At 43.7% G+C, this 13,668-nt stretch overlaps 1 protein-coding gene across 5 annotated transcripts in view; it reads left to right on the top strand.

Annotated features, from left to right (window-relative positions):
• The first annotated feature begins 2,818 nt into the window (after window positions 1-2,818).
• The window catches only part of LOC116579085 (caspase recruitment domain-containing protein 8-like), a 41,361-nt gene continuing 30,511 nt past the window's right edge, over window positions 2,819-13,668 (top strand). For 2 of the 5 annotated variants that reach the window (XM_032323969.1, XM_032323966.1), the window contains exons 1-6: window positions 2,820-3,191; window positions 7,438-7,555; window positions 8,779-8,907; window positions 10,507-10,641; window positions 12,931-12,987; window positions 13,240-13,295. In XM_032323969.1, the coding sequence (XP_032179860.1) occupies window positions 7,476-7,555; window positions 8,779-8,907; window positions 10,507-10,641; window positions 12,931-12,987; window positions 13,240-13,295 (457 nt within the window). In that variant the 5' untranslated portion in view covers window positions 2,820-3,191; window positions 7,438-7,475. Of the gene's footprint in view, window positions 3,192-5,348; window positions 5,430-7,437; window positions 7,556-8,778; window positions 8,908-10,506; window positions 10,642-12,930; window positions 12,988-13,239; window positions 13,296-13,668 lie in introns of all 5 variants that reach the window. The other 3 variants (XM_032323968.1, XM_032323967.1, XM_032323970.1) reach the window with 3 other exon arrangements.

Raw genomic sequence — 13,668 nt, 5'->3', positions numbered from 1 at the left:
CCCTCAAACTACTAGAACTCATACAGCAATTCAGTAATGTGGCAGGATACAAAATCAAGGTACAGAAATCAGTTGCTTTCTTATACATTAACAATGAAAACACAGAAAGGAAAATTAGAGAATCAATTCCATTTACTATAGCACCAAGAACCATAAGATACCTGGGAATAAACCTAATCAAAGAGGTAAAGGAATTGTACTTGAGGAACTACAGAATACTCATGAAAGAAATCAAAGAAGACACAAAAAGATGGAAGACCATTCCATGCTCTTGGATTGGAAGAATAAACATTGTTAAGATGTCTGTACTGCCTAGAGCAATCTATACTTTTAATGCCATTCTGATCAAAATTCCACCGTATTTTTCAAAGAGCTGGAGCAAACAATCCTAAAACTTTTATGGAATCAGAAGAGACCCCGAATTGCTAAGGAAATGTTGAAAAAGAAAAACAAAACTGGGGGCATCACGTTGCCTGATTTCAAGCTTTACTACAAAGCTGGGATCACCAAGACAGCATGGTACTGGCATAAAAACAGACACATAGACCAGTGGAACAGAGTAGAGAGCCCAGATATGGACCCTCAACTCTATGGTCAAATAATCTTCGACAAAGCAGGAAAAAATACACCATGGAAAAAGACAGTTTCTTCAATAAGTGGTGCTGGGAAAATTGGACAGCTATATGTAGAAGAATGAAACTCGACCATTCTCTTATACCGTACACAAAGATAAACTCGAAATGGATAAAAGACCTCAACGTGAGACAGGAATATATCAAAATCCTAGAGGAGAACATAGGCAGTAACCTCTTCGATATCAGCCACAGCAACTTCTTTCAAGATATGTCTCCAAAGGCAAAGGAAACAAAAGCGAAAATGAACTTTTGGGACTTCATCAAGATCAAAAGTTTCTGCACAGCAAAGGAAACAGTCAACAAAACAAAGAGGCAACCCACGGAATGGGAGAAGATATTTGCAAATGACAGTACAGACAAGAGGCTGATATCCAGGATCTATAAAGAACTCCTCAAACTGAACTCACACAAAACAGACAATCATGACTGCCTACTTCTAAGCTCAGTTTGAAACCAGCAACACAAGGGAAGTGGGTTTTCGGGACCTCCGGAAGCCAAGGTCATTGTGGTTAGATCAGAGCCAGCCAGAGCCGGCATCCCAGGCAGAAGCAAGCAAAATCAAGCTCAGTTTTGCAGAGTTTATAATAGGCTCACACAAATCTTTCTTTTCAGCAGAGTAGACTACAGGCACGATAGGATACTTTAAATAAAACCAAGGCTGGGCGTGGAGCTCCCTCTGGAAGGCGTCTAGCCCCTCAGCTCTAACCGCTCACGAGAAACTGGCCTTAATTTCGAATTAATTCCAGGGGTGTGGTGTGGGTGTGGTTTTTTGTTCTTTCAATTTTGTTTTGTTTTAAGTAGACTTCCTGTTCACTGTGGGACTTGAGACGACGTGAGATTAAGAGTTGAGGGCTCTACGACTGAGCTAGCCTCGAGCCCTAGTTATTTCCTGTTAATTGCTCTATCAGGTTAATGCAGTGATGGCATTAGGAATGATCTAGCCATTCTTTGGATGATAGACATTTAGCTGGTTAACCAGCTTCTTCCCAACAGCGGGCAATAACACAACCAATAACTTTTTCTGTGCGTTTCCGGGTTGCACATATGAGATCCTGGGAATGGGATTGCTGATTCAAACCAATTCAATGCTTGAATCTTTTTTTTTCCCTAGATGTAGCCAAATTATCTTCCAAAGTGGTTGTGTTTTCTCCAAAATCTGCTCACTACCAGTTTGAGTCTCTATTGCTTTACGTCTTCATTGACCCTTGGTTTTGTCCTGTTTTCTTCTTTTCATCGCTAACGTGGGTGAGAATGTTATCTCATGGTGGTTTCATGGGCCTTTCCATGATCACTAATGAATCAATCTTTTCTGGGGGCACCCAGCTGGCTCAGTCAGAGAAACATGTGAGTTGGTCTCGCAGTTGTGAGTTTGAGCCCCATGTTGGGTGTAGAGATTACGTAAATAAATAAATTTAAAAAAATAAAATCTTTTTTGTGTGGACACTCGTGTTTTTTCTTTTCTTTTCTTTTTAAAAAGATTTTATTTACTTATTGGAGAGGCAGAGAGACAGCGGGCAAGAGAGAGAGAGCGTGAGCAGGGAGAGGAAGCAGTGGGGAAGCTGGGAGTGGGTTGGGGCGGGCGACACTAGCATGCCTCCTATGGGGCCTTTAACGGTGGCGTGATTGTGTTCAGGGGATGCCTCGGTCGCTTTGACACTGGGAACTTCTAACATAACTTCTCGGGGGTCACAAAAGGATTTTTTTGGTAATGGACCTTCTCTTCTCCAGTTCCCAAGGGCTCTCCCTTGGGGTGCCTTTTAACCCACGGGAAACCATTCGGACTGCAAAATTTGTGAAAGGCCAGAGTTCCTGTAACACTGCATGGCCCCAGCAGGATCTATCGGGACACAGGCACATGGACCTGGGGTACCTTCATCGCTTTACCCCAGGACCCTGAGCTAAGGGTCTCTCGCAGGATCCCAGGGTTCCTGCTCATTGCAGGGCATGGGGGCAGGGGGGGGGGCGCTGCTTCTCCCACTCCCCCTTTCTGTGCTCTCCTGCTCTCTCTCTGTCAAATAAATTTAAAAAATCTTAAAAAAAAATGTGTTTGCCCGAATGAGTTCCACCAATAAACTCCCTCCTGACATGCTGGGCGATCATGAGCCAATAGACCTCCTCAGAATAAACCCAGGCCCGCCCAAGCAAAGGGGACGCCGACTCTCTCTCTCTCTCTTAATATCTACACTGGCTTCACCCTCGTTTCCAGCGCAGTGACTCCCACTGGAACCCGCTGCCTCTGGTTAGTCTAGCTTAGGGCTTTACGGAACACTCCTAAGCAGCTGCTGAAACTCCCTCTGTTTTGGGCCATTCCCTGTCTTCTCTGGCCTGACACGGACTCCTGATTCCACTTTGGAGGAGAAACGAATGTCCACAATTCTGCGTCTGCTCATCTGTCTGGGCTGACAGGTTTTAGGACCGGAAACCTTCTTTTTCTGCCTTCTGGCAGAATCTGTGTCTTCTGCCTCCTCTCCCCTCCTCTTCCTGTTTCTGTACCGTCATGCGTGCAACTGGCCTTCGGGGCACCGTTCACTTCAGATTTCCCCACCAGCATCTCAGGTAAAAATCAACAAAATAGGGACGCCTGGGTGGCTCAGTAGGTTAAGCCTCTGCCTTCAGCTCTGGTCATGATCTCAGGGTCCTGGGATCGAGCCCTGCATCGGGCTCTCTGCTCAGCGGGGAGCCTGCTTCCCCTTATCTCTCTGCCTACTTGTGATCTCTCTCTCTGCCAAATAAATAAATAAAGTCTTTAAAAAATTAGGGGGAATATTTGAAGAGCTTAGAAAAATGTAACTTTGAGGGAAATGTTGTTTAAAAAAATCGACAAAATAAACTGATGGGCTTCTAAAAAAGAATTCAGGTGGAATATAATTTGGTGTTTTAAGTAATGTAAGTGTGTTGGTTTAACTAAAATAAATACGGCTTGAAAGTTTTCAACGTTAAATGTGAAACTTTTATTCTACCAAGATTTACCGAAGGTCAAATGGGCTCACGGTTTTGTTTTGTTTTTAAAGATTTTATTTATTTATTTGACCCAGAGAGAGCATAAGCAGGGGGAGCAGCAGGCAGAGGGAGAAGCAAGCTCTTTGCCCAGCAGGGAGCCTGATGTGGGATTCAATGCGGGACTCAATGGGATCGAATCGGGGGTCATGGTCTGAGCTGAAGGCAGACACTTAACTTACTGAGCCACCCAGGCGTCCTGGAAGAAAAAATTCGTATGTAGTAGGATGTAGTTAGATTGAAATGAATGGATTTTATTTTATTTTATTTTTTTAGATTTTATTTATTTGTCAGAGGGAAAGAGAGCACGAGCAGGGGGAGCAGCAGGTAGAGGGAGAAGCAGGCTGAGCCACCCAGATGTCCTGAAATAAGTGGATTTTAAAGGTGCATTGGGAGAAGATTGAAATTCTGCTTTCTCTCTCTTCAAAAGATGAAGTTTTCCTAAATTGTTGGTCTACTCTTGATGAGAAAATGTAAACAAAGTTGTTTTTTCTTTATCTGCCCAGGAAAATCAGTTTCTCTATTTTTTCTTTTCATGTTTTTGATTACTTAGTTAAAACTTCTATATTAAACAAGCTAACTTTCGGAGCCTGGGTGGCTCAGTGGGTTAAGCCTCTGCCTTTGGCTCAGGTCATGGTCCCAGGGTCCTGGGATCGAGCCCTGCATTTGGGGGGGGGTCTCTGCTCAGCAGGGAGCCTGTTTCCTCCTCTCTCTGCCTGCCTCTCTGCTACTTGTGATCTCTGTCTGTCAAATAAGTAAATAAAATCTTTAGTAAAAAAAATGTTATATGTCCAGGGCGCCTGGGTGGCTCTGTTGGTTAAGTGTCTATCTCTGGCTCAGGCCATGATCCCAGGGTTATGAGATGGAGACCTTCATGGGCTCCTTGCTCATGGGGAGCCTGCCTCTTCCTCCACCTCTGCCCCTCCCCCATCATTGCTCTCTCCATCTCAAATAAATAATAAAATCTTAAAAAAAAATAAACTGGGGGTGCCTGGGTGGCTCAGTCTGTTAAGAATCTGCTTTCATCTTGGGTCATGATCCCAGAATCCTGGGATGGAGCCCTGGGTCAGGGCTCCCTGCTCAGCGGGGAGTCTGTTTCTCTCTCCCCCTCTGCCCGATGCTCCCTCTGCTTGTGCTCTCTCTCTCTCTCTCTCTCTGTGTGTGTGTCAAACAAATAACTAAAATCTTAAAAAAAAACTGAACAGGAATTAGTAACATGGGACTAAATGAACTAAGAAAATGATTATAGTTTTGTGACTCTTGTTTAAAACATTGCAGGTTCTCTAATGTTTAGTCTTCCAGATTAAAAAAAAACTTTCTCTTAAGAAAACCATGACTCCAGAAATGTATGCGTTTGTCAACAAACTGAAGGAGTTAACTTTTCTCTCTACTTGAACCCTCTAAAATTCAAAAGGTCTCAATAAGTATTCTTTCTTCCATGGCAATCATAGTTATTTGCATAAGTTCGGTAAGAATCTGGTCTCCTAGGAATAGGACATCATTGGAAACATGGGTTATTTTGCCAAGGCTTTGACTGGAATGTTGTATTTGAGAAAGACACAGACAGACTCAGATTGGACTAGAGAGCTTTAAGGAACTGAGGTTGACTTTATGAAATGTGGAGCCATAAAGCCCCTTGGAAATGTTGGCCTGATACCTTGCTTACAGGTTCCCAGCAGCCTCCCCAGGTGAGTAAAGAATGTTACTTCCTGGCAGGTGCAGGAACCTCAGGATACTTTGGGGACCTCATGAAGAGGAATCCACCCAAATCTGCAGGTATTGCTGAAATGCCTGGTGGTAAGCGCTTGGCTTGGCTTCTGGCCTCGAGAGGCTACTAAGACTTCAAACTAGAGATTCCTTGGAAAAACTTCCAGCAATGCAAATTTTAAAAGCTCTGTATGGCCGGGACGCCTGGGTGGCTCAGTTGGTTAAGCAGCTGCCTTCGGCTCAGGTCATGATCCCAGCGTCCTGGGATCGAGTCCCACATCGGGCTCCTTCCTCAGCGGGGATCCTGCTTCTCCCTCTGCCTCTGCCTGCCAATCTGTCTGCCTGTGCCCGCTCTCTCCCCTTCTCTCTCTGATAAATAAATAAAATCTTAAAAAAAAATTATAAAAAAAAAAAGCTCTGTATGGCCAATTTCTCTTCTTGCTGAACTTATGTAAATAATTAAAACAAGCTTGTTAAAATTGGACTTGTTTTGTCAACAAATTGGTCTTGATTTGGCTATCTCTAAAAAAAAAACGAGGGTTATTATAGAGGAAATTATGTTTCAATATCCCACTTTTACACATGCTAAATCTAGTTCTGATTGTCTTTAAAAGTTGTTTGCCTAAGCTAGACAACTTGAGGTAAACTTCAGAAAAATTGACACAATAGTTTTGGCTGCTTCTTTGGTGGGATTCCCAGGACTTCCAGTAGGACTACCACAGAAAATAAGCAAAACAGAATGTTTACCCAGCAGGACTCTAAATTATTCTTCCCAGATGCCAAATGAACTTAACCAAAAAGGCCACAAACCTCCTAGTCAAGTTTCCAACAAAAAACCTGCCCTAAAAATCCTGAGTGGCAACCCTTTGGGTCTCTCACTCTAGAGAGCTTTTCCTTCCCTTTCTGTTCTCACCTTCTCACTTAATGAACTTTTCCTTCACTTAACCCTTTTGGGTGCATGAGCATCATTCTTTGACTCTGGGAGACAAGAACCCTGCAATCCTGCAACATTGCTGTTGTAATGAACCTTGCCCTTAAAAGACCATGAACTTAATGGTCATGTTGTGACCATGTTGTGTGTGTCCTGACTGCTCCACTGGCCTGCCTCTCCCCATCTCTCTCCCTCTTTTTGGATAACCCTAGTGTTTGAGGCACAACAATGTCGAAATTGGGCTCATTAATACTCCAACAATGGCCTCTCTGTTCAAGTGAAAGGAAGAGTCACTTACGTCTTTTACTTTAAATTGAAAGCTAGAAGTGAGGATACTGGGGAAGGCATGAAGAAAGCTGGCATAGCCCAAAGCCAGGCCTCCTGCTCTGGTTATCTAAGTTGTGCATTCAATGGAAAGTTCTTGAAGGAAATGAAAAGTGCTATTCTGGGGAACATATGGACAATAAGAAAGAGAAACACCCTTATTGCTATGTGGAGAAAGTTTAATGGCCTGGATGGAAGATCAAAGCAGCCCCAACATTCCCTTGAGCCAAAGCCTCATCCAGAGCAAGGCCCTGACTCTCCTCCATTTTCTGTTGGCTGAGAGAGGTGTGGGGGCTGCATAGGACAAGTCTGAAGCTAGCAGAGGTTGGTTCGTGAGGTTTACGAAACAAAGCCCTCTCCATAACAACGATGCAAGGTGGTGTGTGCAAAATGAAACTCTTCTTCCTTCTCATTTTATGTGTTTTTTTCCTCCAGTTTTTTGTCCCATTGTGTTGCTGCAAATTCTTCTGTGGATTCCAGATGTCTCCCAGAGCTGGCTTTGTTTTTGGATAGCTGCGTATTTGTGATTTCCATCAGGGGGACGGAGGCTGGGTCTTCTCCAGCACCATCTTGGTGATACCATGTCTCTGATCTGGGAGTTGTTTCTGTATCTCTTATATTTGCACATACAGAGTTTTATATAAAATAAAACGTGTTTTCAACTTCATAATCTTTTCTGGGTCTCTCTCCCAAGTGCCTACCATTACTGGAAACACTTTAACTGATGTATTCCTATTGAATGGACAATAAACAATTTTGGTTATCGTGTGGAGATATAATGGCTAACATTTATCTGCAAGTTCTTCCAACTTACTTGGATACAATTTTCTTTTCTTTTCTCAGGGTTAATGTAGCAGGGAGATAAACACGCCAGCTGAAAAATGGGAAAAGATACATTTAAGGAAGAGATCCAGAAGATGTCTTCTGACAGATCCCGGAGATGCTGTCTGACATGGAGAAGGTATGTATCTACCCTTTGAGGGCTCCTGATGGCTTTGATTCCTCTATATCTCATTATTGCTGCAGAAAATTCTGAGTTCTGTGGCCTTTATTATTTATTTTTCCTTTAAATAAAGGCTCTGCTTACAGTTTTACTTATTCATACAATCTCATCATTCCAGAAGGGAAACACCTTCCTGGGCACCTAGATGTATTACTTAGACTTCTTCTCTCCATTGTGGGGTAATATGACCTTGACTCTGACCACACAACTTCATACCTGAGCACATGCAAGTCTATGGATGTTCCTCCAGCTCTTTCTCTGACACCATGGCCATGCTTTTGACTACCCCATGGCACCAGGCAAGCCCACTAAGCTCCATCCATGAGTCCTTCTGCTCCTCCCCATCAACATGCTTTCAGAGGCTCATGTCTCATCTGTGACCAATTCATGCACGTTGTGTTGTCTTAGAACTTGCAATAAATGAAGTGGACCAAAGATTCAGCTACTATGGCGTGTGTAGTATTCCCACAGGCCAGGGAATAAGGAGGATCACTGGAGTGAGTTACTTTCTCCAGGAACACAATGTTTTCCAGTTTGGGTACTAAGTAATATTACCTTTCTATGATTAATCACTACAAGGATTTGTGTTATATCCTTATTCAAAAGTTGGAAAACTAATACTTAACACAGAGAATGAAGCCACAATTTTGCCCCGAGTGTAAGTTTGAGGAAATGGCTTTGCCAGATTGTGGATTCTTATCTCTTTGGTCTCTGTAGTCACGACCAACTCACACTAAAGAGCTGTTGCTTTGGGGGAAGTATAGTTCATCCAGTGTCATGTAACTTTATAAAAGTTCCCTCCTGTTTAGGACGAGTGAAGGTTAGCACGAGAGTCAGGGACTTCTCACACCCCCTACGTTACTAGTACGTGATATTGTTATACAAGTTATGTACGGGTCTGTAGCCAGTCTTCGCAGGTATTACATATAGATGTGATGGACTTAAAGGGCTGAGAGTCCGGTGAGGCATGCCTCCCGAGATGACATCACTGTCTGCTGCGCAGGGACAGAGGAAGGGTTAACATTGTGATGTAAGTGGATCCCGGGGCGAACATCAGAGAATGCCTCTCTGAAGATGGAACATCCAATTTGTGCTACGTCCTCTCCATCACAGCAAAGAGACTGTCCCACAACCAAGTTCTTTGTGCACAATCAAATTACAAATCCCTTGTGTCTTCCCAGGCTGTGCGGGTGGTGCTGCTTTGGAAGCAAAGAGGAACCAGCCCGAGAGCTCAACTACAAGTCAGGTCGGGGACGGAAGGCCGTGCTCCCTTTGTCTCTTCTTAGCCTGCCCTTTCCACGCTCTGACAGGTAAGGGACAGATAATCAGTAGGGAAAAATGGAAGATTTTGGATCTTGTTCTTCTCTCTCTTGTCCCTCTGTCTCAAAGAGACTCATGAAAAGCAAAGACGTTTAGATTATTTGCATAAAACCAGCATATTTCTTTTTTCTTTTTTATCATTATAACTTTTTATTTTGAGATAGTTTAAGACTCATGGGAAGTAGCAAAAAAATACAGAAGTGACAAAAATGTACATTCAACCCAGCGTCCCCTGTTGGTAACAACTTTTACATTAGTAGTCGTTGTCAGGGTCAGGAAATTGATTTGACTCAGTACTATTCACTCTGATACAGATTTTTTTTTTTTAAAGATTTTATTTATTCATTTGACACAGAGAGATCACAAGTAGGCAGAGAGGCAGGCAGAGAGAGAGAGAGGAGGAAGCAGGCTCCCCGCGGAGCAGAGAACCCCATGCGGGACTCGATCCCAGGACCCTGAGATCATGACCTGAGCCGAAGGCAGCGGCTTAACCCACTGAGCCACCCAGGCGCCCTCTGATACAGATTTTGATCAAGGTATTTGTCGGGCTGGAAAATGCTGCTGCTGAACACAAGAATTCCTCAGTCTTGCTTTGTCTACCCACCCTTTCTCAAAGACCCACTTCATTTGTTTGAGCCGGTGGGAGATACTCAATGCGGTGTCTAGTCAGCTGGACTATAGTAGGTGATCAAGGTCAGAGCTATCAATAACATTCTTGCCATGATAGATATATTTCATGTCCAGGGCGTTTAATATGGAAACTGGCCATTTGTCATGTTTGGGTGCTTGCGATAGGGCTAGTTCAAGTGAGGAGCTGATTTCTGAATTTAATTACTTAAAAAGTAAATTTAAATAGGTTCGTGGGGCTAGTAGCTATCATGTTACACAGTGCAGGTGTTGGCCCAAAGGACACTCTCTGGCTCCTAACCTCAATCTTGATCCCAGCCAGCCCAGGGAGACCAGAGACCAGCTCTCAAGCGTGAAGAAGAAATTACCTAGCTTAGGGCTTTCCAGTTCCATATCTGGATGAGGATCCCCAGTGGAAGAAGAAAACAAGACTGATATCTATAATTTCCTTCCCTCTTAGCATCCTCATGGGTCCCTTACCACGTGGAGGCGGGAGGCAGAGAAGAGCCTTAGTACTACGTGGGTCCTTACAGCACATACATAATCTCACTGATGTCCTGGAATTTCAATCACAATAGGGTCCCATTTTCTTGGGAACCAATGAAGGGTGAGGGCAGAATATAAGCTAGGAATCTTCTCTTTTCCCCAAAATTCTCAACAAGGTCTTCTAGGTCAATAATCTATTAGGAAACAATACCTTACAGCAGGTTCTAGGTGTTGAGAATCGACTGAGTTCTGCTTCCCCGGGATGGAGAGAGCGATGTGGAGTGGGACATAGAGACACAGCTGAATCCACTATAATGAGGGTGAGATGGAGTCATGGGGGCTTGAGAGAAGGTTTTCCTAAGATGAAACATGGGGTCTAGGCCTTTTAATGACATAAAGTCATGCTACAGAGACTGTCCTGTCACCAGACTGCCACCACGCTGTATTTCTAACACAACTTCCCTTCTGTTTTCCAGTGGATATTGTGAAGAATCTCTAAGCAGTACCTTTAAGACGTCAAACAACAGCTCCCAGGTTTGTCCTTCTTCAGAATCTGAAGAACTGTTAACAGGAGAGCCAACACTGCATATCCCTCCTGGACTTCTGTCTTGGTATGGCCAAAAGGAAAGACGGTTAAAAAAAAAAAAAAACATATTTAGGGCATGTGGGTGGCTCAGTGGGTTATGCTGCCACCTTTGGCTCAGGTCATGATCTCAGGGTCCTGGGATCGAGCCCTGCATTGGGCTCCCTGCTCAGCAGGGAGCCTGCTTCCCCCTTTCTCTCTGCCTGCCTCTGCCTACTTGTGATCTCTGTCTGTCAAATAAATGAATAAAATCTTTAAAAAACCACTAGTAACTTACAGCTGCCACACAGACAAAAAAACAAATGGTCCAAAAAACATTCTCCTTTCCTTCTGAAGATTTGACAGTGCATTGCTATCATTAACCAGTCTTCTACCATTAAACTTAAATGGCCAACTGACACAAACAGTTCTGAGACATTTCTTCCACCACTGATTAAGACGGGGGAGGCTGGTATTGGAGATAATATTCATTTAGCTTTCTTTCTGTTATTTATTTATTTATTTATAATGTTTTATTTATTTATTTATTTGACAGACAATGATCACAAATAAGCAGAGAGGCAGGCAGAGAGAGAGGAGGAGGCAGGCTCCCTGCTGAGCAGAGAGCCCGATGTGGGACTCGATCCCAGGACCCTGGGATGACCTGAGCTGAACGCAGAGGCTTTAACCCACTGAGCCACCCAGATGCCCCTACCTTTCTTTTTTTTAAAAAAGATCTTTATTTGTTTATTTGACAAAGAGAGACACATCAAGAGAGGGAACACAAGCAGGGGGAGTCAACGAGGGAGAAGCAGGCTTTCTGCAGAGCAGGGAGCTTGATGCGGGGCTTGATCCCAGGACTCTGGGATCATGACCTGAGCCAAGGGCAGATGCTTAACACCTGGGTCACCCAGGTGCCCCTTCATTTAGCTTTCTGAGCTTTCTGGGCAGACTGGGTGACCTTGCCCGCTCCGGCTGCCTTCTTGTCCACTGCTTTGATGACACTCACAACAACCATTGGTCTCATGCATGAACAGCAAAACAGCCCAGAGGAGGATAATCAGAGAAGCTCTCAACATGCACAGGTTTGCCAAGAACATATCAACAATGGCAGTATCACCAGATTTCAAGAACTTGGGACCATCTTCCAGCTTTTTTCCAGAATGATGATCTATCTTCTCCTTCAGCTCAGCAAGCTTGCAAGCAGTGTGAGCTGTGTGACAGTCCAGCACAGGTGCAAATCCAGCACTGATGGGCCTGGATGGTTCAGGATAATCACCTGGCCAGGAAGCCAGCTGATTCCATGAGTGGGTCATTTTTGCTGTCTCCAGCCACACTGCCACGACGAACATCTTTGACAGATACATTCTTGACATTGAAGCTCACATTGTCCTCAGGAAGAGCCTCACTCAAAGCTTCATGATGCATTTCAACAAACTTGACTTTAGTTGTAACATTGACTGGAGCAAAGGTGGCCACCATGCCAGGTTTAAGAACACCAGTCACCACTTGGCCTACAGGCACAGTACCAACACCATCAATTTTATAGACGTCCTGGAGAGGCAGATGCAAGGGCTTGTCAGTTGGACAAGTTGGTGGCAGAATGCAATCTAGAGCTTCAGGCAACATGTTTCCACTGGCGTTCCCATATTTATGGGTGACTTTCCAACCCTTGAACCATGGCGTGTTAGCACTTGACTCCAGCATGTTGTCACCATTCCAACCAGAAACTGGTGCAAATGCTACTGTGTTGGGGTTGTAGCCAATTTTCTTAATGTGTAGTTGCTGACTTCCTTATGGATTTCCTCGTATCTCTTCTGGCTGTAGAGTAGCTCAGTGGAATCCATTTTGTTAACACCAACAATTAGTTGTTTTACACCCAGTGTTTAAGCCAGAAGGTGTTTGTTTAAGGATGTTTAAGCCATGCTCACGGGTCTGCCCATTCCTGGAAATACCTGCTTCAAATTCACCAACACCACCAGAAACAATCAAGACAGCACAGTCAGCCTGAGATGTGCCTGTAGTCACGTTTTTGATAAAGTCTCTGTGTCCTGGAGCATCAGCGGTGGTCACATAATACTTGCTGGTCTTGAATTTCCACAGGGAGATATCAATGGTGATACCACATTCAAGTTCAGCTTTCAGTTTTCAGAACCAGGCATACTTGAAGGAGCCCTTTCCCATTTCAGCAGCCTCCTTCTCAAATTTTTCGATAGTTCTTTTGTCGATTCCATCACATTTATAGATCAGATGACCAGTAGTGATAGACTTGCCTGAATCTATGTGTCCAATGATGATGATGTTGATGTGAATCCTTTCCTTTCCCGTTTTGGTTTAGGTGGAGTGGTGGTTTTCATGAAACCCGTGCTCTGGTGGTAACCTCATTGAGAAGAAGGTAATTGAATGTTTAAATGGCCCTTCCTGGCTAGTGGCCTCTAGCTTGTAATTACATCCCCTTTACTTATTTATTTATTTACTTTGGTGAACTGATTACTTTTTTGAGATTTTATTTTTAAGTAATTTCCACACCCAAAATGGGGCTCAAACCCATGACCCCAAGATCAAGAGCCACATATTTTAATGACTGAGCCAGTCAGTCTCCCTTCTGAACTGATTTCTAATATTTTCTTTATTTTTGAAATGCAAGGGTCCCAGGGAGTAGCAAATCAGCAGACCAGGAATCTTCACAGACACAAGAATCAGGTAATTGTCTAATATAGAGATGAAGCCAGGGGTGTGTAGTGAGCTGATGGAAATGTCCTGTGTTTTTATGGGGAGAAGACAGTTTGAAGTCTTTGGGGGTAGTAACAATCAAAAGCAATTTTTCCTTAGCTCTAACACCATCCTCCCTACAACTTAAATGGGAATACGAAGCACTTGTCATCGTGGATAAAATGTCTGGAATAGATTCCATATTCTAAACACTCTATTAGGGACATTTTACATATTCCCTTTTTGTTATCTAAGGAACTCTGTGAATGCATCGTCTAGACTCTGTGTCAAGACAAATAAAGCAAACTTAGAGGAGAGAAATCTTCCAGGTGAGGTGTGACAGCATAGGATTGTGTTTGGGTTA

The sequence above is a fragment of the Mustela erminea genome, chromosome 19 (genome assembly GCF_009829155.1).
Source record: "Mustela erminea isolate mMusErm1 chromosome 19, mMusErm1.Pri, whole genome shotgun sequence".
Classification (NCBI taxonomy): Eukaryota; Metazoa; Chordata; class Mammalia; order Carnivora; family Mustelidae; genus Mustela; species Mustela erminea.
This window is presented reverse-complemented; position numbering and strand designations above follow the sequence as displayed.